Genomic DNA, 26,991 nt, shown 5'->3' with positions numbered 1-26,991 from the left:
GGCACATCCACGAAGCAAAAGTTGATCCAAGCCATGGCTGCTTGTAGTCTTAAATGAGATGAGTATCCCATTTCTATTTTGTAGGACATACACTTCGCCAATTTGTTCGTTTGCTTGCTTGATTTACAAAGCCTCATCTAGCTCAGTGTGTCAGTTTATTTCATGTTTTTGATGTTTACTTCTGCCTGCCTTTTTGCTTTTGTGTTGTGAGGCGAACGTGATAACCACTACACTACGGAAACTCACTGCTTTTGTGTTGTTACAGGTATCTGGAAAGGAAGTATGATACGGTTTGTGATTTTTATAAGAAACACAAAACCACCCTTTGGTACATCATCTGGGGCATCTTACTACTAGGTAAATAATGAATGGAAGGATGGATGCCAGCGTCTTTTTTTGAGAATCCCCCAAATATTAGTTTTCTGTAGAGAGAAAATAAATCTTTCTAATCTTTCTGTTCCCCCGGACTTTGGTGAATCCAGAGAAGCAGAGAGGATAATCAAGAAGCCCCAAGTGGTGGGTCTCGACTGGGGTTGCCTATGCAGATTGTTTCCCTGTTCAGTTTATGCAGCCAGCAGCTAATTATTTAGGTCCCCTACTCTTACGGCCTTTGTTGTTGTAATGGATTTAAGGGTTGGTTAATGCAAATCCAGGTAACTAGAAAACATGGTGATACTCACCAGGTGGGAACCTAATTGCAGGGGGCAATCTAAGCAATTCACACTTCATGCAAATACAATGTGAGCAGGAGCCTGGGGCCATGTAGGCTATTCCTCTTTGCTGATGAGCAGGTCCCCTCTATTGACTCCCTCCAAATCAAACGGTTCCACAGCCCATTTTGCAGAACACTCCTGTCTATAAAATGTGAACCCTCGCACCCAAGTCCGCTGACATTAATTGAGGATCACTGCACCTCCAAGGTCAATGGCTTGGTTGGTGCTCAGATAGCTGAAACAGGGAACAGCAGGGTTGAAAGCTTCCTCTGTACTGGGCCAGCTAGTATTCTAGGCTTTTCAAGCCATGCAGCGAATGCCACACAACTCTGTATTCAGTGGCTTCTTGACTGAACCTCCCCTTGGCTGAGCCATGTCAGTGCTGGAGGCTGGTCGGCAGCTTGGTGTGGGTGATGTTCTATGTCTGTGCTCACTTTCTCAACAGGCTACCTGGCAATGGTGACTGCAGCTTGTAGGCTAAACTTTCAGAGAGCCCTTCCCCTTTTTGTGATCACCGTGGCCGCCATCTTCTTTGTGGTCTGGGATTACTTTATGGCCAAATATGAGCATCGAATCGATGAGTGCCTGTCTCCTGGCAAAAGGCTCCTAAACAGCCATTGGTTCTGGATGAAGTGGTAAATGCACCCAGTCCTCTTGTTGCTTTTGAGAGGGATGTTAGTCTTTTCCAACACTGTTCCAAAAATGTGTTCTGAAATTGCTCCCTCATTTATGGGCTATTGAAACAAGAAATAACCGAGTTATAATGCTTGTTATAATGCCTTCATTTTACAAACAGGAAATCAAGGCCTAGATGGGGCAATGACTCGTTCAAGATATGTTCAAACGTCCCTACAAACTGCTTTAATTTCAAGTGCCACTAAATGATAAAATGTTGTCCAAATGATGGGACAGTTCTGACTTGGGGAGGCAGCTTTCTGCTCTGGGCCTGAAGCTGGCCTCTCTGAGAGGAAGACCCTGTGAATTATTAAAGCCGACTCTTTCCTATAGGACCCCATATCCTATGAGTGACCACTCAGGGCTTTTCCCTCAGCCTCTTTCTGTGGGACCTCTTCTTCCTCCAGGTGGCCCTAGTGGATTGGACACAGGACAGGTTCTCCCCAGAATGGCTCACAGGGGATGTACCAGGAAAGTTCACAAATCCTTGACCTAATAACACAGGATTGTGCAATCCCAACACAGCATGCCTTCTGGCTCTGCCCTCCAAGCTGTGAGTCAAACTTGTCATGCCCACTGGATCTGCCAAGGAGTCAGAACCCATCCTGAAGTCCAACTTAGCTCTCTGAGGCTCAACTGAAGTCCCCCATCTTCAGAGAACACATTTCAAGTTCTCCCCTAAAGGGAAGAAAGGTAAAATCTCTCCCATCTCCTAAAACAGAAGTCAGGACTCCTAGCAGATCTCTCAAAGAAATCACCAGTCTTCCCTCTCTAAAGCATCCTTTCTCATCTCTGAACCCTTTGGTATGTCCTTGAACCAGCGAAGAGCCCAAGAATTATAGAATGTGCTTCAGGCAGTGCTTAATTTTTTTTTTTTTTTTTTTTTTTTTGGCTATTTGCCTTTATAGCCACAACTAAAGAGGGTCTGTGCAATCTCTAGAAGCATAACTTGCCAGGGTATGCTACTCTTAATAAATTTTTTGTTTGTTAGTTTAAGCTTGCTCCAGATTTTCAGGTTAGCGCAACAAATGATGCTGATGCCTCCTTTCTGATTCTCTTAGGGTGATTTGGAGCTTACTGATCCTGGGAGTTATTTTGTGGCTGATCTTTGACACTGCCAAATTGGGCCAACAGCAGCTGGTTTCCTTCGGTGGGCTCATAATGTACATTATCCTGATATTTCTATTTTCCAAGTATCCAACCAAAGTAAGTGTGAAATCAATCCTTTTCAGCTTTTCCCCTCCTTTTTTCCCCCTCATGTCTAAATTGCTCAAAATAATGAGTGTGAGAGAATTCCACTGTTACTCAGTATTTGTCTTACCTTGTTATGCTATATTAAGTGGCCAGGGTGCCTTTCTTCCCGAGCTTTCTTAGTACTAGTACTCTCTCATTTTTCATTCTCAGTAATTTGCCAGTTACACCACCAGTGAGGTGTTCTCTCCTGCCAAGTCCAATTTCTACTCATGTACCCCAACTCCCTCCGTCAAACACACAAAGAAAATTTATCTATTTTGATCCTGGTTTCCCCAGGCCAGTAAATAATCTAATATTCTACCACTGGATTCTGCAGTTCATCAAATTTCTATTTGCAAGTTAGGTTATTTTACTGCAAAAATCTGTCCTTAAACAGTTTTGTTCCCACTGAATTCAATTCTCATTCTCATTCTGCCAGCCTGTAACCCATCAAATGGGCAAGAATTCGGAGACATCGAAGCTTTCACTCACGACTCAGAATGGCAAACTCCAGAAGGCTTTACTGGCTTTCTGAAAGGTTGACCCAAGAAAAACAAGTCACCTAATAGGATCCAAAGTGCTTTCCCATCTCGGGTCAGCATCTTCACTGGTTTCTATGCCTCCGATCCCACAGTTCTTTGCAGCCCACTCATCTCCGCACCAAAAATGAAAGCAGATGATTGTCCATTCCTGCTGCACTCCCTGGCTCTGCATTAGAGTTAATTGGCTCCTTTTACAGTGAAATGAGAGCCCCTCAACAGGGTGGAATTTCACTTAATTCACTTACAAATTGTCAGATTAACAAACCTTGGGCACACAGAGAGAAGCCATGTTCTGCCTTTCCATTTTCCAGAGAGGGGAAATAATTATATGCCTCTAACATTTACAGCACAATGAAGAGGACCAGATCCTTCTTCCTTTAATGGCCCCTCTAAGACTACTCTTTGTGTCTAAGTTATTTTATCATGATATAATGGTTACCTACTCTCCAGGGACTGAAGGCTTCAAACTCGGGATTTGAAAGAAGGAATGCAACCCTGAGATCTGGGGTCATGATTCTGTCAAGGGATTCTCTGCTCACAACTGCTTTGGCCTCCCAAAGAAGGTGGATCATAGGCCACGTGTGAGAAGCTTCCAAGGAAATAGTGACCCTCTGGGCGTGTATGCTGAGCTTAGCATTCATTTTCTAGTAAGCTCTATCTCTTCATCTTTCCGCATAGGTTTACTGGAGGCCTGTCTTTTGGGGAATTGGGTTACAGTTTCTTCTCGGTCTCTTAATCCTAAGGACTGACCCTGGATTTACGGCTTTCAATTGGTTGGGCCAACAAGTTCAGGTAAGTTGGGTTCAAATGAACATCTTGCTTATAAGTGCTTCTGACATTTGGATATAATCCTCAAGACATGTCAGAAATAGGTTTCTTCATCTGCATGAGTTGACTCACATTTTTGTTTGTGTAAACACGTTTATCTGTCTAGTTTATTAATATTACAGTTGTCCCTCCCCCGTATCATCCACTGCATCACTCCCCTATCCCGACTGTCCCTTTCGTCCTGCCCCAGAGGGGTCACACTTCTAAGACGGTTCCACAAACAGAGAAACAGGCTTTCTTTGTATCGAGTGCTAACTAGCACCACCTGCGTGCCATCTAGGGCTTTGCCGGAACAAACTGACAGACCTGGCTCCTCCTCGAGCATCCTGGAGTCAGACTGAACGTCAAAAATGACAAGAAATCTGTATGCGGGTATAGTTCAAAAATATTCTTCCACGCCATCCACTGGAGCAGGGAAGGCTACGAAAATTTACCTGCCATGTCTAACCAGCAAGTTTGCTGGGCTCCCCCTCCGCAGAGCCCGGGAGGTCCTGTGGACTCTAACCACCAACTCCGTGGTTGTAATGATTGTCTGTTTTTCCTTCCTTTAACTCAGACCTTCTTGGAATACACTAACACTGGTGCTGAATTTGTCTTCGGTGAGAAATATGCAGACCACTTCTTTGCATTTAAGGTAAACCAAATCCCCTTTCGAAGTAGTTCCTTCCTCTCAGTACCTTCTGCGTCTTTGTAGATATTCTGATAGAAACTGACCAGAAACCAGATATACACCTGCCCGGCATGTCCTAGGTGGATAGCACATCACTGCCTTTTTGCATTTATCGGATTTTCTCTGAGGTCAGTAGAATGCAAACATTTTACTTTGTTGCCATAGCATGGAGGGAAACATCTAGAGGAAGTCAGAAATATACAAATACTTTTGAGGGGGGGCTCCTAGCATTGCCTGAGATACTTCTGAAAAATCATATGGGACAATAGTATCTGAGGCATCAGGGAAAGGAACATTTGGTAGTTGGCAATGAGGAGGCATATGGCCACTGATCAGGCCCGGGATCAGTGACAGCTCTGTGCTCAGGAACCCCCTCCACCTCCCAGAAGGAGACAGCTGTTCACCCACATGAGCCTCTCTTCTTCCAGAGCCATCTCCATGCTACACCTTTCCTGTCTTTCCTTCAGCACAGCGGGCCTGGAGGCTGGGCCTTCTCCCAACCAAAGGAGGGACATTATGCTCCAGGGGAAAGGCAAGCTGGCCTCCCTGCACTCCCACAAGCCCCAGGAAGCTCGCTTTCCCCTGTGAAGACCCTACAAATACTTGTTGATGAGGCAGAAAGATGAATTCGGCCTTTCCTTCAGCATTCTCTTTTTGTGGTGTTATTGTTCGTACACTTCTAACTTGTTTTCTCACTTAGGGACTCTGAATTTACCTCCAAACCACCCCGGCTTCAGTTAGGTCAACATTTATGCTGAATCCTTTTTTTAATTGCTCTTTTTTTTTAACTGCTTATTTGATGCTCTGGTGCCGAGATGACTAAGCCAGCTCCAAAAGGCCAAGTGTTTACAAACTGAGATAGAAATATCCTCATATCACGAATTGAACCCAGAACTGGGAAAAAGAAAGTCACAAGGAAGGCATCACTCGCTGCCCAGACTGCACCAGTGTCTTTAGACATTTCCTACCCACGCTCCTCCCTCTTCCCCAGAGCAGGGGCCTCCATCCTTTCTGCCAAAGCAGAATCCCTGTGGGAACATTCAAGAGATAAGCTCCTTTAATTCCCCGAAGCTTTCAGGAAGGCTCTGCTTGCCCATTAAAGCCAATAAAAGCACATAAGTGACTGAGCTCTGAATAATGGCACAAAATGTCTTTTAATATATATTATTAATAGATTTTTCTAAATTAGATCCTGTACAAATTGTCCTCGGTCATTCTATGCCTCTGGTGGCAGCCTGTCCCTGGTCATTTAGCTGGGGAACAGAGGGGAAGGGTACAGAGGGGAAGGGTAGGGGTGTGGAGGGACCCAGCCCACAGCAAAGTGTGTTCCCTGCAGGGTAGAAACTGTTTACTGTGGAAACACAGGCTGCCTCAAAGGCACCCAAATAGCATCAGGGAAACAGGATCCAGAAAAAGACAACTCTGCTATCACAGAAGCAAACTAGTTTCCCAAGTTTATTTATTTTTTTTTTAGTGATTAAAAACAATCTAAAAGTAAAATAATTATATTTTAAAAGCTAAACGAACGGGTGCTTACTTTACGAGAGGCAGTGTGGGTAAGCACCTACCGCGCTATATCTGATCTGTGTAGCCCCTAGAAATAAGGATCGGAGAGGCTACTCACACTCAATTTTGACCAGGATCCTCTGCTAATGAGGCTGTTTAATATCAGAACTTCAAGAATATCTGTCAGTGGCCTTCAGTTTGTTGATCTAGTTATTACGAATTCCCCTGACACTGCATTCCTTCTCTGAGAAGCTGCAGTAAGAAAAGCTCATCATTGCAGAGAAACAAAAAATGTCAATTTCCTATGAAATATACTCAAGCTTATCCACAGCAAGTTCAAAGAAGAGAAGGTAAATGGGGGGGGGGGGCACTGCCTGATTAAAGTGTCATTTAGTTCAAAATGACATTGCTGATGATTTTGATGATAGTTTCAGAGGGGATAAGGAGACAGAAAAAATACCTGATCTGAACTCTACTAATCCTACTGAGGCCAACATCAGCCCATGATTGCTTTCATGCCCCTACCTCGCCCCCAGGTCCTGCCAATCGTGGTTTTCTTCAGCACCGTAATGTCCATGCTCTACTACCTTGGATTGATGCAGTGGATCATTAGAAAGGTACTGGGACTCGGGGTGCCTGGGTGGCTCAGTTAAGCATCTGCTCAGGTCATGGTCTCGGGGTCCTGGGATCGAGCCCCACATCAGGCTCCCTGCTCAGCTGGGAGTCTGCTTCTCCTTCTCCCTTTCCTTCTGCCCCTCCCTCCTGCTTGTGCTTTCTCTCTCTCTAATAAATAAATAAAATATTAAAAAAAAAAAGAAAGGTACTGGGACTTGAAGGGATTGGGTGACAGATGTACAGCAATTATTTCAGGGACAAAGTCTTAAATGCCTTTTATCCAGGTTTTCCCAAAGTGCCTTTCTGTTTGTAGCAAGATTCACCACCACCTCATCTTCCACCCCAAGTTATCAGACCCCAACCAAAAAAACCTACATGGAGCCCTAGAGGCAATTTTACCTCAGGGACTTTTAATGGGGCTTTGACTCGCAGTCAGTGGTTACTGGCTATCTTCATAAAACCTTAGTAATTACTTCTTTAACCAAAGAATTGACTCCAGCAAAGCAGACACCTGTGGGGAGCACAGCATCCTTCCTTCATCCTGGCTGTCTTCCCTGTGCCTTACAGAGTCCCTGCTTCTCCTCGGGACGTTGCAAAAGTGGAGACTCTTGGTCTAGGAGTTGCTAGAGGATCGAAGCAAGAAGGGGAAGCTGCTTTGCGTTTCTGAGGGAGTTTGATAAGCACACACAAACTTAGGGGATAAAAGGTCCAAAAAGTTCATCTCATTCCTGCCACCCCAGCAACTGTCAGTTCTACTACACTCGTGTTAAATTGGAACATGAGGAAATGTGTGAGTTAGTTCAAATGCACACAAGCCGAGCAGTGCAGACAGAGTCTGGGCATAGCCATAGCCCTCCTTTGATCCTTGTAAATACATACAAGAGACGGAGGGAGGGAGGGAGAGAAAGAAACCAGAACACCAGCAAAATTCAGAATTTCATCAAGAGTGTGCCAGGGCCCATATTTTTCTGATTGTTGACTTGAACATTCAGCATTCCTGTGCTCACGTCTAAGCAGAAAGGAAGGAGAGAATGCAACAGGAGGTCCCCATCCTGAAGTGGGCACCACAGTCTCTAGTTGGAAGGGCCAGTGCATTAGTGGGACCATAAACCATGTTCATTTGAGAGTTTAGTAAAAAAGGCCAAACCTCAGCTACATCCCACTGCTTATTAGCTGGGTGATCTTAGACAAAATAACTAAACTGTTCTGTGCCTTGGATGCCTTTTCTATAAAATGGCTGATTACAGGACCTCCCTCAAAGGGTTATTATGATAATTAGATACGTTACCGGGATCAAGAGCATAAAAGCGTACTTGGAATGCAGTAAAGCTTGTCATGACTGTTAGCAATTATTATAGTTTATTACTCTTATACAATGTTTCCATAGACAATTGTTTGTATATTGAATGTATGAATTCAAAGTATATACAATGATTCAGCGTTACCATTCACATAGGAGGACTGGATGGGTCTGCTCTGTAGACTAGGTAACATACACTCACATTTAGCACCATCACTGGCCTGCCCACAAGGGTGGAAGGCATTTTCCTCCAAAGATGTTCATCCCTACTTTGAAGTGTTGTGTATACAAACAGCTGTTCACTGACTTTGTCCCTTTTCCCCTTTTAGGTTGGATGGGTAATGCTCGTTACTATGGGATCATCTCCTATTGAATCCGTAGTTGCTGCTGGCAATATATTTGTTGGACAGGTAAGTTGTAATCTCAAAAAAACAAAACACCTGTTGAAATGGATACGCTTCCTAGAAAGTAGAATAAGAAATACAACGGTATTATTGTTTTTTAGTGTGAGGGGTAGGGTGTCAAAATAAGGAACCTCCAGCATTGACAATGTCCAGATTCCAGAGAGAGAGCAAAAGAGTGTATGAGAGAGATCCCTTCCGAGTGTCCCAGCACACTAGTGTCAAATTTGGGTTCTTGACAGTTTACGGAGAGGAGGAAAGATGGAATCATTCTATCAAAGCACTGGGCTTCCCCTGTATCGATTCTCAACCAGTCTTTTCTGAGTTGACTGAATTGTTGAGGCCTCTGACCCGCCCTCCAGAGGCTAGCAGGTCACCCACTCAAATGGAGTTCACCGCTTATCTTGAAGCTGCAAAGACGTGACAGGCAGCCTCACCTTCCGTGGTATGAGGCTTGTGGTAATGAAAGAGGCCAAGAAAGACTTTCCACCAATGCCCCTGCAGCTGCATAAATACTTAAGCTTATTCTCAACTTGTCTGAACTGCCAACGGTCCGTCTTAGCTGGGCCTGAAGAAAAATGCTGATGAGCAAAAGCATTTCATCTCTCTGATCCATCACGCGGTTAAGTGCTTTGCCTGAAGCCTATTTAAGCAAGGAAACATGATGCCAAGGGGTGTCCTTCAAAACAACAGTGTTCCTAAGGGGTGGATAAGAAAGAAATGGTAACCATCCTCATCACTCAGAATAGGTAGCTTCAGGCAAAATGGAATCACACACATGCTTGCCGGCACCACTACCCAAGGAAATTGGATTTGAAACAAAATTCAAGTCACCCAGAGAAACACATGGCTCCAAATCCAAAGCTTACGACGGCTACGGGCAGGCTGAGCCTTATTGGTAAGCCCAGCTTGCAAGCCTGGAGTACAGTCTTCAGGGCGGGGCCCATACTTCCTTCCCTAGGAGTTGAAATTATTATAATTATAGTCATAAAATCTCTCAGGACTAATTAGAACACCATCTCGACGTGATTACTCCTACCTGCGGGGTAAGAGGGCTTATGTACTGAGTTTCTATTTAGTCCATGAAGTGAAGCTCAACACATTCAATCTTATAGAACAATTACAAATAATGAGGGGAAAATTGTAAAATTGCACACATGCTTCTGTGGTGCTCAATTTGATACTTAATATGCTAAAAGTACAGCTATTATTTATGGAGAGCCCCACGTTGCAAGCCGCCTGTCCTCCTTAATGGGATTCAAGCCCTCACAATGACACTCTAATTCCTTTCCACCCAAGGGGAAGAGTGGGGTGTCTGATTCCCAATTAGGAAAGTGCCTGTGGGCACCTGTCCTTGTTATTGCTGGTATTTTTTTATACTTGCATCTCTATGTCCTTGTGGTGTAAGCAAAGAGGTATATGGTCTGTCAAGAAGAAGCTGGAAGATGGGAAATCACCAGTTCACAAGGCCAGGGCAGTTACTTGGGCAATAGTGTTCCAACCTTAGAAAAGAACACCTGGCCATCAGACTCCAATCCTAGGCTGGTGGGGACCTTATATGAACTGGCCTTGCAAATTTTGCAGACTTTACACATGACTCTGTATACACACTGACGTAGGGTTCCATGACCCAGACATCGATGGTGTGTGTTCTCAAATGAATATGCATCAGAACCACGTGGAAGGCTTGTGCAAACACGATTGTGGGTCCCATTCCCAGAGTTTCTGAATCAGTAAGTCTGAGAATTTGCACGTCCACCAAGTTCCCAGGTGATGCTGATGGAGCTGTCTGTGGTTCACACTTAGAAATACTGCTTTAAGTCCAACTCTTGGTTTTGACTCAGCTTGTGATCTCAGGGTGGTGGGATCGAGCCCCGCATCAGGCTCTATGCTTGTTGTGGAGTCGGCCTGAGATTCTCTCTCCCTTTCCCTCTGCCTCTCTTGCTTCTGTGTGTGCACTCTCTCTCTCTCTCTCTCTCTGGAATAAATAAATAAATCTTTAAAAAGAAAGAAAGAAAAACTGCTTTAGAAAATGGAATCTTGGGGCACCTGGGTGGCTCAGTCAGTTGGGCATCCAACTCTTGGTCTCAGCTCAGATCTTTTTTTTTTTTTTTAAGATTTTGTTTATTTATTTGACAGAGAGACACAGCGAGAGAGGGAACACAAGCAGGGGGAGTGGGAGAGGGAGAAGCAGGCTTCCCGCTGAGCAGGGAGCCCGATGCGGGGCTCGATCCCAGGCCCCTGGGATCATGACCTGAGCCGAAGGCAGACGCTTAACGACTGAGCCACCCAGGCGCCCCCAGCTCAGGTCTTGATCTCAGGATTATGAGTTCAAGCCCCTCATTGGGTTCCACTTAAAAAAAAGGAATCTTGAGTAGATTGGCACACCCTCCTAAGATCTAAAAGGAAACGTTTAATCCAGTCTCACTTTGTTTCCAGACAGAGTCTCCACTGCTAGTCCGACCATACTTAACACACGTCACCAAGTCTGAACTCCACGCAATCATGACCGCTGGGTTCTCGACCATTGCTGGAAGCGTGTTAGGTGCATACATTTCTTTTGGGGTAAGAATGTTTGAAGATAAATTTATGGAAAATTCAACCTCTTCTTTCTTTGTTGCTGTTATCTCTGTCATTTCTTTAGCACTGCTGCCGGATAAGGAGGCCAAAAGAGTGTCCTTCACGCTTCCTTTGGCATTTCAGTGGAGTGACCCTGAGGAGCTTTGTGGCTTCACTTTTAAATCCCTGCCACCTAAATGCGAATTATATCCAACTATGCCAGAATGAAATCATATTATGAGGTTACTTCGGCCAAACATTTAAATATGTAAAACAAACAAACAAACAAACAAAAAACCCACTATTACAGTCCCTAGTAAAGGCAGACAAGACCCGGGGTCAGCAAAGTATGGCTCATGGGTCAAACTAAACTGCTCCCCCTTTTTGGTAACTACAGTTTTACTGGAAACCAGCTACTTCTACTCATTTCTCTACGGCAGCTTTCATGCTACAGAGTTGGGTAGTTGTGGCCTGAAAAAGCCAAAAATGTTTACTCTCTGGCCCTTCACGGAAAAAGTTTTTTGACCTGTGGCTTAGAGCAGCGGTTCTCAAATCTTCCTGCACATTAGAATCATCCAGGAACTTTTAAAAACCCTAATGCCCAGGCCCAAACCACAGAATAATTAAACCAGAATTTCTTGGGGTGAGACCCAAGCATCACGATTTTTTAAAAAACTCCTCCTGTGCATTCTAATGTACAACCCAGTTGGAGAGCGGGTCATCTGTGGCCCAGGGCTGCAGACCATTGTAACTGACGCTTGTGCCCCAAGCACGGAGCTTACAAGCCACACGTATGAGGCAACCCCCGGTGGAGAAATGGAAGAACGCACAGCTGTGAGTTTCATCCCTCCGCTGCATCTGGGCCTTGGAGAGCCAACCAACAGGAAGAGGGAAGAGTAAAAGGGTGACAGAGATCTCAGGAATAGTAGCTTGTCTGGCTCTGCAGATGGTCCACTCCGCCACCACCGTAGGAATAATGCCTGCAGAAATGTGCTGGCTGGAATGGGAGTGGGGAGGGAGATGCAGATACTGGCATTCTGGAAATACAGGAAAGAGAATCCTGAAACAAAATAAGGATGTGGGGAGGAAAGGGAAAAGAGTTTAAGTAGGCCCACAGTGAGGGAAACAGAAATCACTTACAGATTAAAGGGACGCTGGATAAATGAATATTATATAAAGACACCACGGATTTCAGGAGAGCGAAAGGAGGACAGAGGGGTGTATCCGTTCTGCACCCCCAGATGCTTCCCCTGTCTAAACTGATGACGTGATGAAATACGGGCTTTAGGGACTGTTTAAACATTCAAAAGGTCCACAGAGAGGTAGAGGAATCTGGAAGTTCTTACACAGGATTAATTCTCTTCTGAAATGATTAGATTTTGGTTTGGGGCTTCTCCCCAAAGGATGTGGTCAAGTAACACCAATTCCACCCTTTTCCCTCTGACTCTCAAGGTGATGCCAGCTTGGCTTACTGAGCGCTTCCAAGCCTCCAAAGAAACACTTCTCTGGCATAGGGTTCAATTCTGCCCTTCTCTTCCCTTGTAAGGCTTTTGGGCCATTCATCCTGAACACAACAGAAAAGCCAAACCTCAGCTGACCTTCTTTCTCCCGAAATCACAGGTTTCACCCTCCCACCTGTTAACTGCCTCAGTCATGTCTGCACCTGCCTCACTGGCTGTGGCTAAACTCTTTTGGCCTGAGACAGAAACACCTAAAATAACCCTCAAAAATGCCATGAAAATGGAAAGTGGGTAAGTGGGACGCCTAATTCATACAAGCTGGGGAGTTGCCTGGGCGGGGGGAAGGATCCAAATACAAAGCACAGCAGAAAGTTGATCACTGGAGAGCACAGTGAATCATGGTATTAAGGTGAATTTAATTTCCCAGTGACTATTAGACTTCACGAGACTTCCAAAAAGAAATCTCTTTTCGATATTTGAAAAGCTTCCTAAATACTTGAATGTCAATACAATTCCTTAACGGTTCATTGTAGATATTTCATTTAAAATACAGTATAGTGCTTATTGAGCCCTGATTTATGACCATTGGAGAGCCATGGGACAACCATTTCTGGAAGTCTCTTATATAATAGGAGAATGAAGGTGTGATATAGGTATCTTTAGCCCCTCGTCAATTCATTTTCTTTTGCCCTGTACAAAAGAAAGAAAAAAATGAAGGGGTTTAGGGTAGTCAAAAGAATCTAATTCAATAACAGAATCCATCAACGAGCATGTTGCTGAGATTCATCCCTTGTTTGTATGTAGGTACAGTCAGTGAAAAGCAAGTTGTCAAAGAACGCATGTATGGAATTCCATGTGTGATTCCACTTACAAAGTTAAGCAAATGTGTAAACCTACACAGCATATTATTTAGGCATACACTCATAGAGGAAAAATGAAAAGAAAGGAAATGATAAGCAACTTCTAGGGAGCCAGGTACCTCTGAGACTGAAGAGGATGAGATTAAGGAAGAGGGGGTACTCAAAGGTGACAGTGACATTCCATTTCTTAAATGAGGTGATAGATATTCAGGCCTTCTTTGAATTATTAGTTCTTATACCATGAATATTTTATAAATATTTTCTGCTAGCTACCTTAATATAATTTTTAAAACCTATAATATTTTTATCATTTCCCAAATTTTTCATTATTGATCCCCCCCAATTAACAGAGTAGCGTAACAGTTAGACACCCATATGCCCATCATCTACACTCAGCAGTTATAAGATTTTATTTATTTATTTGACAGAGAGAGACACAGCGAGAGAGGGAACACAAGCAGGGGGAGTGAGAGAGGGAGAAGCAGGCCTCTGCTGAGCAAGGAGCCCGATGCGGGGCTCGATCCCAGGATGCTGGGATCATGACCTGAGCCGAAGGCAGACGCTCAACGACTGAGCCACCCAGGTGCCCCTACACTCAGCAGTTATAAAGGCCATCATGGTTTCATGGAATTTAGGTATTTTGACCAAGGCATGAGCCTGAGAGTTTGTGTCTCTAACCAATGAGCTCTGATTATGCCATTTCTACACCTGTGATGTCCATCCACTGACAACACCTTGATAATTCTGGAATTGCTGTTTTTTGATAAAGTGATTCAAGGAACCTCCTAGAAGCCGCAACACAGGGAGCAGCCTCATCCATCTCCCTGGTGGCAAACATAGCTGCGAATCTGATTGCCTTCCTGTCCCTGTTGTCTTTTGTGAATGCAGCCCTGTCCTGGCTTGGAAACATGTTTGACTACCCACAACTGAGTTTTGAGGTATAATTCCATCATGTCTCTCCTCATTTTGTTTCTGCCTATCTTTGTTTAAAAATAAAACAGGTTTGTGAATTGCCTTCCCTAACACTTGTAGTATACTCTTACATGATGCACACACTTATCATGTATCTCCCATCTTCCCACCACTGCCCCTCACCACCCCCCAGTCTCCTACCACCCTCCAGGAGAGAATGACTGACCTCACGCCAGGTATCCAGGTTACTTCAAATGATCCAAAGCCAACCTTGACTCCTAATGGATAGAGATGAGCAAGGCAATATGAGGGGATTTCTATGCTTTAAAGGAGACACAGAGGGATTGGGAAAAATCTTGTCACAAGGGTTAGGCAGAAGAACTGGAAGCAAATCACCACTCTAATAAAGTATCTGTTTTTGGGTTTTGTAGGTAATATGCTCCTACATCTTCATGCCCTTTTCCTTCATGATGGGAGTAGACTGGCAAGACAGCTTTATGGTTGCCAAACTCATAGGCTATAAGACATTTTTCAATGAATTTGTGGCTTATGAACACCTCTCAAAATTGATCAGTTTAAGAAAGGAGGCTGGACCCAAATTTGTGGATGGTGTGCAGCAATATATGTCGGTGAGTAAATACACTGGTTTCAGAATACACTTCTTTATCACGTATATACATTCGTCAAATAGTCACTGGTGCTTCAGGTGCAGGTGCAGGTCAGGCACTTGGGGATACATCAAAGAACAAAACAGAACAAATATTCCTGATCTCATGGAACCATAGTGAACACAGCACCTCGTAATTTCCATTATGTTGAATTAATCCGCGTGCGTGTGTCTGTGTGTCAACACAGCTAATCCTTACTACTGTGATCGTTTACTTTTGAGAGCTGTGGATCCAAACCTAGAGTCCTATGAGCTGGGACTGGAGTCAGTCAATCAACAAATATTTGCTACATGGCTTCTATGTGCAATGCACCTATGCACTGAGTGCACAGCATTGAACAAGTGATGAGGCCGGCCCTCAGGGGCTCACTGTCTAATAATCTTGAAGGTCTCTTCATTCCAGCTTTAGAAATTCTATGAACTCTGGGAAACTTCCCAAAGGCAAGATAGTGCCTGGACATCCTAAAGAAATAGGGAGACACAGTTGCTCCTCTCCAAGTGGGTGAGGTGAGAGAAGAGCTTGGGTTATGGTCCGAACTTTTGAGACAAGCATCCTATAACTATCTCAGCACTTCAGGTCAATAGGCTCCAAGGAGATGCTCATGTCTGCTTGGCCTTGAATGGGATAAGGAACTCAGGTGAAGCCAAGACTTAGGTCATATTTTACAGCCAAGTCTCCAGCTTTTCCTTTCCTGAAAAACAGAATTATCACGCACATGGAAACTCTCAGGGAAATGGCGAACATTTCGGACCATCACCATTATTCACTGAAACAAGCCATTTATAATAAATGTTCTAGGCATGTATTTGGCTTTAAAAGGAAAGGGGAGGAAAAGCATGCTGCCCAAGGTTCTAATTAAGATTGCCTACCACTGAACAGCACCACCATCTCTCCCAGTCTCCTGAAGACCAAACATGCAAATTTACTCCCACATATTCTACAAAGACAACAGCATACCCCAGGAGAGTACTGTTTTGTATTTTATGGTCAGGGGCGTTTGACCCACACATCTGATAACAGAGGCTCTGTAGGGCTCCTGTTTCTCAAATGTTTATTCTTCAACTGGCCATGCGGTAGAGCTTGGCCGAATGTCTTCATTGTTTGGATGCCACCACAAACCAGTTTGCTCCCCTGCCAAAAGTAAACAATGGGCTAAATTAAGTGAATTGCTTTCCATCCCCAACTGCCAGTTGCCAGGAGAAAGTAGTTTTGTTAATGAGCAAAGCAAGCTCACGATCCTGGCAGTGCTGAGCAGGTTTGTGAACAGTTATTACGAGAATAGACAGAACAGGAGGGCTGACTTGGGTTGGGGGTGAGCCCAACCAGAGGCAGACCCACAGAGGATATTTGGAAACAGGAGCCCAAGAGCTTCTGCTACTGTTGAGTCATAATGGCAAAAGCATTTTGTTTTTCCCAATTTCTTATTTCCAGTCGACAAAATGGGGATAAGTCCCTGCAATTTTTGTTTACCAACCAACAAGTGTTGGGGGTATCACAGCATCTCCCGGAAAAGGCACCACATGACCGAAGCATAAGATCTAGGTCTATGAGGCGAAACCCAGTGTTATCCAGGTCAGAATATGTATGTAGCATGTTGTCCACAGAATGAGCTCTTCGCTACTCCGTGATCTTTTCTTTCTTAGCATAAAAGTAATACTTTGCATGTTTGTTTATTTACATTTAATGTATACATACCATGGTCCAGAATTCAAAAGGTACAAAAAGGCAAGAGGGAAAAGTAAGTCATCCTCCCTATTTCTCTGCCACTCAGCTCTTTTTCCTGTACCATTATTAAGCTCTTAACCTTACTCTTCGCACGTAATAACACATCTCAGATGCCTTTCCCCATCGGTGTCTGTGAAATAGTATTCTCTGGTATGAACACACCTTTATGTATTTTAACCAGTCTCTTGTTGATGGACACTGTTACCAATTTTCTGCCGTTGGAAGCAGTGCTACAAAGACTGTCTTTATACATACAGCACCTTTGCTCAGGCGCTAGGAAAGCTGTATGATATATTGTTCATCTCCCAGAGCAGTGGAGCTCTTTCCATCATGTAATCTTGCACATGTATGGGAAAAGGCAAAGCAGTATCATTTCAGCGTCCTTTTCCTCTTATTATAAAACCCTACATGGCCACATCTGTGTAATCCCTTCCTGCAGATCCCCAGAAACAGGAAAGACATATCTCAAGTGCTTTGTGCCATCTCCCTCCCCATGGTCTCTTAATAAGCCTGCCTGTTTTTGAAGCCAATTGAACTAAATGAAAAGCACTAGAGAGAGCAGGGAATGAGGATGAGCTTTTCCAGAAACAGCAGACTGCTCAAGTACATGAAATTTTTTTTTCCTGCCTGCTATATGCATGCTGATTGAAAATATCAACAAAGGCATTCTGAGAAAACCATGAAAGAGAAGAGAGGCCTTATAATCAACAAGAAAATTTACCATGGCCACTCGAGTCTTGGATGTGAGCTTTTAAAAAATCCAGTTAGTTGGGGGATAAAAAGGCACCACTACTTTTGAATGTAGTATTTTCCTGGTTTGTTCTTTAAAGCAAATCATAGATTTTTCAGGGTTTTGGAAAAGAAAATTATTGCCTCAATTGTGTGGGTGCCTTTGCCAGATTGGGTGAGTTTCTGGTGAACCACAAAGTCTACTGAATCTTCTGAGTGTCCTGTGATCGGTCCCTCAACCTGAGAAAGAATTATCTGGTCTGAACAACACCTCTTGGCTGTCAGAGTAGAGCCAGAGGGCCATGCTCATCCTTCTACAAATTCACCTCCCATCTTCCTACTGCCCATGAAAGGACTATTACTCATTCTCCCACTGCTAAGCGGACACCTAATACTCCTATGGGATGGTTAGATCTGAGGACCAAAGAAAGGCAAACACACACCACAACCAGAATGAAAGGAACCCTCTGTGATGTCCTATGAGTTTCCTTTTTACTAATATAACGCCTTTTCACGGAAGTATAATTTATGCACAAAAAAGGCCCTTTTTTGGTGTATATACAAGTTGTGACAAATATATCACCTGTGTAACTTCATCCACAGTGAATATATAGAACATGTCTATCACACCTAGAAAATTTCTCTCATGGCCAGCTGTAGTCAACAGTACCCTTACCCACTCCCTCATTCCCAGACGGCCTGATCTTTCGTTCACTATAAATTACTTTTGCTTGTAAAATTTCATGCAAATGGACTCACTTGGCATTCATGTTGTTGCATGCATTAGTTATTTTCCTTCTTACTGCAGAGTAGTATTCTATTTTACAGATATCCATAATTTGTTTATCCATTTGTCTGTCGAAGGACATTTGGGTTGTTTCCAGCTTGTAGCTATTATGAGCGTAGCTGCCATAAACACTCACGCACATGTTTTTATTTCTCCTGGGAAAACTCCAAACAGTGTTATTGCTGACTGATACAGCCCGTGTCTATTAACTTGATAAGAAACTGCCAAGTATGTTCGTACTTTATAAACAGGCTGTGTCACTTTACATGCCCACCAACAATGTGCAAGGATTCCGGTTGCTCCACAGCCTCGTCAACACTTGGTATTGTCCATTTTTTAGCCATTTTCACGGATGTGTAGGGGTATGTTATTGTTTTGATTTGCACTTTCCTGGTGACGAATGATGCTGAACACCTTCTCACGTGCTTGTTGGCCATTTACACGTCTTTTGTGAAATCTCTTTAGCCATTTTTTATTGGGTGTTTGTCTTCTTATTGTTAAATTATAACAGCTCTTTACACATTCACAATAAGTCCTTTGTCAAACAAATGTAATGTGAGTAGTTTCTGGGACCAATCTGATATCCTCAGTAGGTTAGCACTGTGCCTGGCACGTTATAGCAAGTGGCCATGAATATTAGGAGTTGTCATCGGGCAGAAAGTAGCATTTGTAGAGGCTAAGACTACCGATTCCAAATCCTTTGTAGAGAGTCTCCGAATCCACACAGCCCCTTTCCCTCTTTCAAAATTCAAGGGGAACTGGAAAAAAAAAAAAAAAGTCTAGGAAGCAACAGGTGTTTGACACCATGCGCTACACACTCACTTGTCAATATTGATTCCACTGTCAGAAAAGGAAGCCTGGTTAGGATGTCAGATTAACTAAGCTGAGTCACACCATGTTTACTTCTGTGTGTTTTTGCTTATTTACAGATTCGTTCTGAGACTATTGCCACCTATGCTCTCTGTGGCTTTGCTAATTTTGGTTCCCTAGGAATAGTGATCGGTGGACTCGGTAAGTAAAAAGAATATTCTTCAACAATATATGTGACGTAAACATACTTTCGATCTCCATCTTGCTCTGTAACATTATTTGTCAGGGGGGAAAAGGTCCTGTGACAGTAGTAAATCCTTTGGGGTCTATTTTTTATCCCTGCTCTACAATATAGTTTTCCTATGTAACCCAAGCTAACCTCAGATGACACATAGGTTTCACTTTGCATGCCAATTCCAGTGGATTTATAATGGCCACGTGGAGAAGGATTCTGAGGCCCAGGGCAAGTGGGAAAATGCTGTGATTAATTAGTGATGTCTGCCACAGGCATAGAAGTAGATGGTGATGATGAGTTGCGGATGTTTGGATCTCACCCTGAAATCCATTTGCCTTGCTATGCCCTCCAGACACTGTGGTGAAACTTAGAATAAAACGTAGGACTTGCTTCTTCTGTAGAAAATGGAAGCTTCTGGGCCTTCTGGTGTGGACAAATTTCTTCCCCTCCTTCCCCACCAGAGAACTTCTCTGGATGTGGAGCTCATCACAAAGCTCTTGAATCTTGACTTTCCCAGTTAATTTGGAAAAAAAAAAAAAGAAAGAAAGAAATGTCACCCACCTGAGACGCCCAGCCCCAGAACAATTCTCAGGGGCTGGGAGTTTGGGATTCCCAATCTATGACCTCAACATTAATCTCCTGTTTCCATGTCTCCCAGCAACCATGGCTCCTTCCAGAAAGCACGATATCGCCTCAGGGGCAATGAGAGCGCTGATCGCGGGGACCGTCGCCTGCTTCATGACAGCCTGCATTGCAGGTACTACATGCCCATCTTTTGTGTCCTGTGTCCTGGAGCCCACAGAATGGCAGCTTAAGGGGGGCCATGCCTCCACCCTGAGGATGCAGCATCTGCTGCTCCGGAAGCTGAGATGCAGAGCTGCTGCTGAGCATATTGTAAAGTGAAATGTGCAGAGCATGGTGGAGAAGCTAAAAACAGAAGGAGGGCTCGGTAACGCTGTTAATTAATAAAATGGATGGCACTCTATTTCACTTCCAGGGATACTCTCCAGCACCCCCATAGACATCAACTGCCATCACATTTTAGAGAATGCCTTCAACTCCAGTTCACCTGCAAACACAACTGATGTGGTATCTTGTTGTCAAACTCTATTGAACAGGTATTGTATTCTTGAGTCTGACTTCTTCATATCCATTATTAATAAACAAATTAGGCCTAAAGACCCCATCCACTTATTTTTATAACTTTATAACTCTGTGTTCAAAAATAAGAACTTGTGGGGCGCCTGGGTGGCTCAGTCGGTTGAGCCTCTGACTCTTGATTTCGGCTCAGGTCATGATCTCAAGGTCATAAGATTGAGCCCCTCATCAGGTTGCTTGCTCAACAGGGAGTCTGCTTGTCCCTCTCCCTCTGCCCCTCCCCCACTCACACTCACACACTCTCTCTCTCTTAAATAAATAAATCAATCTTTTAAAAAGAGAAAAATAAGAACTTGTGCAACAATTCTAAACCACCTTTCAACTTGACTTTTCTCAGCTGAGACTAGGAACTATAATACTAGCAAGTGCTGTGCAAACATTTCTTATGCCACCAGCTTTGTGATACGCCCTTTGCATGAATTAGCTCATTTAAACCTTGAAACCACCGTATAAGTTAAGAACTATTGCTCTTTTTAGTGTTCGATAAAATCGGGCCTTGAGAAGTCTATACCACTGTCCCAAGCAGAATGAATGTAAGCACAATCGAGATAGAAAATGGAGGTCTTTCTGCCCAGAGAGTCCATGCCCTTAACTAGTACCCAAGCACTAGGTAGTTGGTACTGTATCTCTTCCAAGGGCATCAAGCAGTGCGGGCTGTCCTGACGACATGGCAATAGTGATGGTGTTGGGCTACACTGCATGAGGGGCCACCAGTGACCCATACTGGCCACTCCCACGCTGTACAGTTTCTATCCGCAAAATCAATATCCCAACCCCGTTTGCCCTTCTTAATGTGCATGTGTTTTATGAGGATTGATTCTTGGTTTATTCTGGAAGAAAGAGGGGGAGTCCTTGAGGCCAGACAGGATTTGAGAGTCAAAACCAATTCTCTGGAGCCTCTGTCCTTAACCCACCCTAACCTGAAAGTGAGGGAGGAAATCAGCTTCCCACCCTATGCTATTTAATGTGTCTCCTCCTGCTCATCTACTGTTTCTGTCTTCTAAGGCTCAACTAACTGTTTTATTCTGCTTTCCACCAGCACTACTGTCAACGGCCCTGGTGAGGTCATCCCAGGAGGAAACCACAGCTTGTCTTCTTTAAGGGGCTGCTGCATGTTATTGTTGCCACCAACACTGAACTGCAGCTGGATCTCTAATGCATTTTGAGTTCAGCTACTTCTCTGATGGAACTCCAGGAACTCTGCTTTGGCAAGGAAAAAAAAAAAAATAACCACTATTCTTCATGGATGGATATTTCCATCATGGAGTCAGCTTTAACTGGAAAGAGGAAAAACAGCAGTGAACCCTTCAGATGTCCAGCATCATCCTCCTCTCCTTCTTCCCTCCCTTCTGTAAACCCTTCCCCACTGAGAACTACTATGATATTTCAAGATGAGCTATTGTCTCCAGTCCCAAAGATGTTTCCTGACCCTAGAATTTTATGAGATTTTACCAGAATGCAGGTCTAAATGATGGCTCACAACAATGGGGTTATGGCTCAGCCACACCCAGAGTGGCTCACTTCTAAAACATCTCAGGGGAGGTCACTGCATTCACCCTGGCTGACCTGAAGTAGCCAGAACTTGAATCTCACATGGAGAAGGATCAATCATTTATCACCCACTCATTGCCTGCCCTGAGGAAGTCCTACAGAAATCAAGAGCCCTTTAGGAGAACATTTAGACCATTCTAAAACCAGGTTTTAAATCCTGTATGTTTAGAGAGTTATACCAGTCATCTTACCCTAAATTTTGCTGCAATAAGAAATAAGCCAAAAACCTTGGTGACTTACAATTTATTTTTCCCTTACACCTTATGCTTATTGAGGGTCAATTCTGGCTGTATTTCATGTTGTCTTCACTTCCAGGACTCATGCTAAAGAAGCAGCCACTATGTGAGGTATGTCGGAAGAGGGGGGAAAAAACGTTGGCTCTCAAAACCTCTGCTAGGAAGGACCCTTCACTTCTACTACATTCCATTACCCAAAGCTAATCATATGATAAGCATGATGTCAATGGCTATGGATGAATTATCTTGTCCTAGGAAAGGATAGCGAGTATTTTGAAGAAACAACATGATATACTACATTGATGCATGATAACCCTGTCTCCCTTCAAGGAGTCAAACTGTCTTATCACAAAAAGCCTACTCATGTGTAAATTTGGTTATGTTTGTGGTGACAGGACTGGAAAATGGTACTACTTTTTGGTCAAAAAGTCACTTAAGGACCTTTTGAGGAAGAAGAGTCCTGGTTGAGATCTGAAACCTTCCACCGATACTTCCATTGGCCAGGAAAGCATCAGCATCAAAGCTGCTTACTGGGTATCAAACCTTCCAAGATTTAATGTGTGTCAAAAGAAAATTCCAGAGACAATGGCAGGGTGCTCTTTAATGAAATGCTCATCACCAATTCTCTTAATAGCCCAAAGACCGCATTGTGTGAGAAAACACAAACACCAATGACTGAGTCAAAAGGTGATTCACAAGAAAGAAAAAAATGTGAAAAAGGTTTTGGAATGCCTTAAGTAATTTTATTTTAGTTATGCTTTTCTTGTTCATGAACAATTTTTTGAAATATATATGTAAGTAGCTGATTTGTGTGTGCATGTGTGTGTGTGCTCACATGTGTGTATGTGTGTGTGTGTGTGTGTGTGTGTGTGGCAGCAGAGGTGAAGGATGAAATGAAATGCCCAAAGGACCCCTTATCTCTTTTTTTTTTTAAGATTTTTATTTATTTATTTGACAGAGAGACACAGCGAGAGAGGGAACACAAGCAGGGGGAGTGGGAGAGGGAGAAGCATGCTTCCCGTTGAGCAGGGAGCCCGATGTGGGGCTCCATCCTAGGACCCTGGGATCATGACCTGAGCTGAAGGCAGATGCTTAACAACTGAGGCCTTATGGTCTCAGCAAGGAATAGACTGTAGTCCTGGGGTATGGAGAATTTACTTTGATTTTTCTTTTTTTATTTCATTGGTAAAACCGGCACACCCAAGCAGTTAGATCTGAGCGAGAAGGTCCCTCTAACTATATAGATTACCAACAATCATTCATTTTGCAAGTGCTCCCAAATAATTGTTTTAATATTTCTGTAGTTTAATTAGGCCGGTAGGCCACTGTGAAGAGCTTAAGGTGTGCACTTGCCCAGTGAAGCTGACTTCCAATTACAGAACAATTCCCAAACCAGGCATGCTTATAAAGAAGGTATTGAAGGACACAGTGTGCCAGGAAGGATTAAACTACTCTCCATATACAGGAGGCAGGGACAGGGGAGGCAATCATTCACATTTTAAACAGGCAGGAGCACAGGACTTAAGAAGAAATGTCTGGTCCAGGTGCACCATACAGCGCTAATGAACCATATGGTCCTGAGAGAAGCTACTTTTTACAACCTGTTACTTAATTTTAAAAATTGCTTTAAGCTCCAGCAGGAAGGAAAGTATACAGGTACCCATTTTTTTTCTGGATCTAAAGACAGCATAAGCTTAGGGTAATTATGTTTTCTTTTCTATTACAAAGGCCATGTGATTGACCTCTGGATGTACAGTGAGTCATATCAACCCCGGTCCTTAGTGGACTAGTTGGCGTTTTCATTTCAAGGGACTCTAGAAAGTAAACAATAAATCTGCATCAAGCCAGCGCCTCTTACCCATTATGCCTTTTGCAAAATAGGAGGACAAATTTCTGATAGGAGGGATACAGCCTGTAATCATACAACAGAGAAAAGCATTTAAATGACAACCTTGGAATGTTGTCCTCTGCAACCACTTTGCCATGAGACACTGGGATTAGGGAAAAATTGATGTCTTGCACCCTATGTTAACATGCAGAATCAGCCCTCCATCTTCCATATGCTGAGCATGCTTCCAGTCATTTCCATAAAATAAGAGAATTGTAGAGTCCTAGGTCATTCAGAAATGCTTCCATCTCCTCTAGACAACCCCACCCCCACCCCAGGCACATAGAGCCACCAAACTCATAGAGTACTATGGCTAAAGGCAGAGTTGGGGACAGTATTCCCTGGTCTACTCTGAATCCCTTCCACTGCAGAGTATCTACCTCATTCCATAATTGTTTGTCCCTATGTCTGTCTGACCACTAGACTACTAATTCCTATGTATCTCTAGTACCTAGCACCTGGCATCTAGTACACATTCAGGAAATATTTGTTCAGTCCATGAATAAATGAATATTGCAGAATGGCTCATCTCCACATAAGCAGGAACAGTTAATTGGATCACTGTTAAAAACTTCTTAAAGTCTCATCAAAAATGCATATTCCTAATAAAAATTGCAAGTGATACGCCAGTGTATAACTGAGAAATTGGAAATCTTCCTCCCACCTCTCTTTATGCCCCATAATCAGCCACAGTTAACACTTTGGTGTCGCTGCTAAGTTTTCTCTTTATATAATAAACCACAGTGAGTTATAACGAACCGAAGTGGATGAGTCTTCTTTCAAGCCAGATACCTGAATCACTTTCACATTCCATTTCTTGGCAACATGGGGCACACGGTTTTGCCTGTCTTTTAACACTGTGTTCTACAATGATTAAAAAACCAAGTTCAGGAGTTTGGCCTTCCTGATACTCTGCACGGCTAGTCTGCAATTTAGTAGTGTGTTCTATGTTGAAGCTAAATGGAATCATTAAAAGCATCCTAATACCCAACATAAATAGGTGTATTTTAAGTAACCAGATTTCTTCTGCTTAAATGAGCAATTGTTCTGCTATTGGATCTGGAAAAGCTCTTACAGAAAATGGAAAACAACAAGCCAGTTGCTACTTCTGATGGGGATGGAAGTATGTTTCAGCAGCTGGGAGTCCAGCTCTGGAGCTGAGCTGCCAGGGTTCAAACCCTGGCCCCAGACGCTAGTTCCCTTACCTTAGAAATTTATATAACTCTCTCTCTGCCTCATTTTCCCCAACTGTAAAATGCAAATAAACCTATCTCCTCCCCCATATTTTTGTAAGAATTAAATGAGTTAAATCATGTAAAGCACTTAAAAGAACACCTCCCTTGGGGTGCCTGGGTGGCTCAGTGTCTTGATTTCGGCTCAGGTCATGGTCTCAGAGTCGTGAGATCGAACCCAGCATCAGGCTCTGTGCTCAGCGGGGAGTCTGCTTGAGATTCTCTCTCTCCCTCTCTCTCCCTCTCCCTCTGCTCTCCCCCACTCACACACGTGCTCTCTCTCTCTCTCAAATAAATAATTCTTAAAAAAAATAAATAAAATGTATAAGAAATGTAAAAAACACATTAAAGTTTGAAAGTACTGTAGGAAAGCCTGATGAGCATGCAAGGTGAACCCCGATCAGACCATAACAGATTTTGGTTCCAACAGCTTGCAAGGTACAGAAGCATCCATGAGCTGAAATTTTTGTTACTTGGAGCTATAATAAATTTAATCCCATTGATGGGAAAGGTTGGCCAGTTCTTAAAAGCACTTGTGCAAAACAAAGACTCTAATTCTCATTAGAATTCACCCATCAGAATCCAACCTGACCTTTCTGAGAAGGACATCACAAAGAGTTAAGAATTATTTGCTCCCTTTGACCATCCATTCATCATCAACGTCTGGCCATGGAAACAGGTTATTCAGAAAATGAGGGTTTCTGTGTCTCCTTAAACCAAACAGAAGGAAACAATATGTTCTTGGGGACTCAGGAGAGGTCCCCTTGTGGCAATCTCACTTGACTGCTGTTTCCATAGCAACAGACTCCAGCCAGCGTTCTCAAACAAGCATCACGTGCTCCCAGGAAGCTGCAGCTGGACGCTCAAGAAAGTTCTTTCTCAAAAGCTACTGAAGTATTCAGAAAGAATTCAATCAAATTCCACCTGAAATTGGCAGGGGGCTGGTCATCTAGATGACCTGAAAATAAAATTAATTTCTTAAACGTTTTCTCCTCATTCTGAGTAGGAATACCAGGAATATGCTTGGGGGGGAATTTTATTCAGGTTAGAAGTTTTTATAAGTGTCTCTGCTCAGGTGCAGAGCACAGACACTGTCCAGACAGCCATAGTGAGGCACAGGGCAGAGATCCAGAGAGCTTACACATGGGCCTGGAAGGACAAAGCAGAGATTCTGGTTCTGGAGGTACGTTCCTCTATCAGCCACTGCAGCTAATTGGAAAAGGCACTCACAGGCATTTTTCCTCTATCCCTTCTCATAATAGCTTTCATCAGATGCTTTATTGCAAAAGTAATCAATCATATTTGTTTTAGAAAAATATTCATAATCTTAAGAAAAAATAAAAACTTTACCCATATCACAAAAATATAACAAGTGCTAATAATCTGTGGTTATAGCCATTCAGTGTCTGTGTGTATAATACTTTTAAAATGAGATCACTATTGTGATTTATTTTGAGGCCAGCTTTCCCCCCCTTAATATATGGTGAACACTTTTGCAAGTTGTTAAATATTCTTCTACCTCATCATTTTTAAATAGCCGCAGAGCATTCCATTATATGACTGTACCATAATTTAATCTACCTCCTATGGTCGGCCATAGTGGGTGTTTCCCATTTTTCATGATTAGTAACACATTTGCAATAACCATTCTTGTAGTCAAATCTTGGCACAAATTCACAGTGACTGCCTTGCAAGACA

General features: G+C 43.3%; 1 protein-coding gene across 1 annotated transcript in view; it reads left to right on the top strand.

Moving 5' to 3' along the window:
• The window catches only part of SLC28A3 (solute carrier family 28 member 3), a 53,116-nt gene extending 31,037 nt beyond the window's left edge, over positions 1 to 22,079 (top strand). Inside the window, exons 4-18 of the mRNA XM_036113476.2 lie at positions 266 to 357; positions 1,159 to 1,348; positions 2,450 to 2,594; positions 3,842 to 3,955; positions 4,548 to 4,625; positions 6,704 to 6,784; positions 8,412 to 8,492; positions 10,923 to 11,048; positions 12,663 to 12,793; positions 14,132 to 14,300; positions 14,706 to 14,903; positions 19,113 to 19,194; positions 19,887 to 19,985; positions 20,226 to 20,346; positions 21,426 to 22,079. Of these exons, the coding sequence (XP_035969369.1) occupies positions 266 to 357; positions 1,159 to 1,348; positions 2,450 to 2,594; positions 3,842 to 3,955; positions 4,548 to 4,625; positions 6,704 to 6,784; positions 8,412 to 8,492; positions 10,923 to 11,048; positions 12,663 to 12,793; positions 14,132 to 14,300; positions 14,706 to 14,903; positions 19,113 to 19,194; positions 19,887 to 19,985; positions 20,226 to 20,346; positions 21,426 to 21,552 (1,834 nt within the window). The 3' untranslated portion in view covers positions 21,553 to 22,079. The remainder of the gene's footprint in view (positions 1 to 265; positions 358 to 1,158; positions 1,349 to 2,449; positions 2,595 to 3,841; positions 3,956 to 4,547; positions 4,626 to 6,703; positions 6,785 to 8,411; positions 8,493 to 10,922; positions 11,049 to 12,662; positions 12,794 to 14,131; positions 14,301 to 14,705; positions 14,904 to 19,112; positions 19,195 to 19,886; positions 19,986 to 20,225; positions 20,347 to 21,425) is intronic.
• Positions 22,080 to 26,991: the final 4,912 nt, after the last annotated feature.

This window comes from Halichoerus grypus, chromosome 14, assembly GCF_964656455.1.
Source record: "Halichoerus grypus chromosome 14, mHalGry1.hap1.1, whole genome shotgun sequence".
Taxonomy (NCBI): domain Eukaryota; kingdom Metazoa; phylum Chordata; class Mammalia; order Carnivora; family Phocidae; genus Halichoerus; species Halichoerus grypus.
This window is presented reverse-complemented; position numbering and strand designations above follow the sequence as displayed.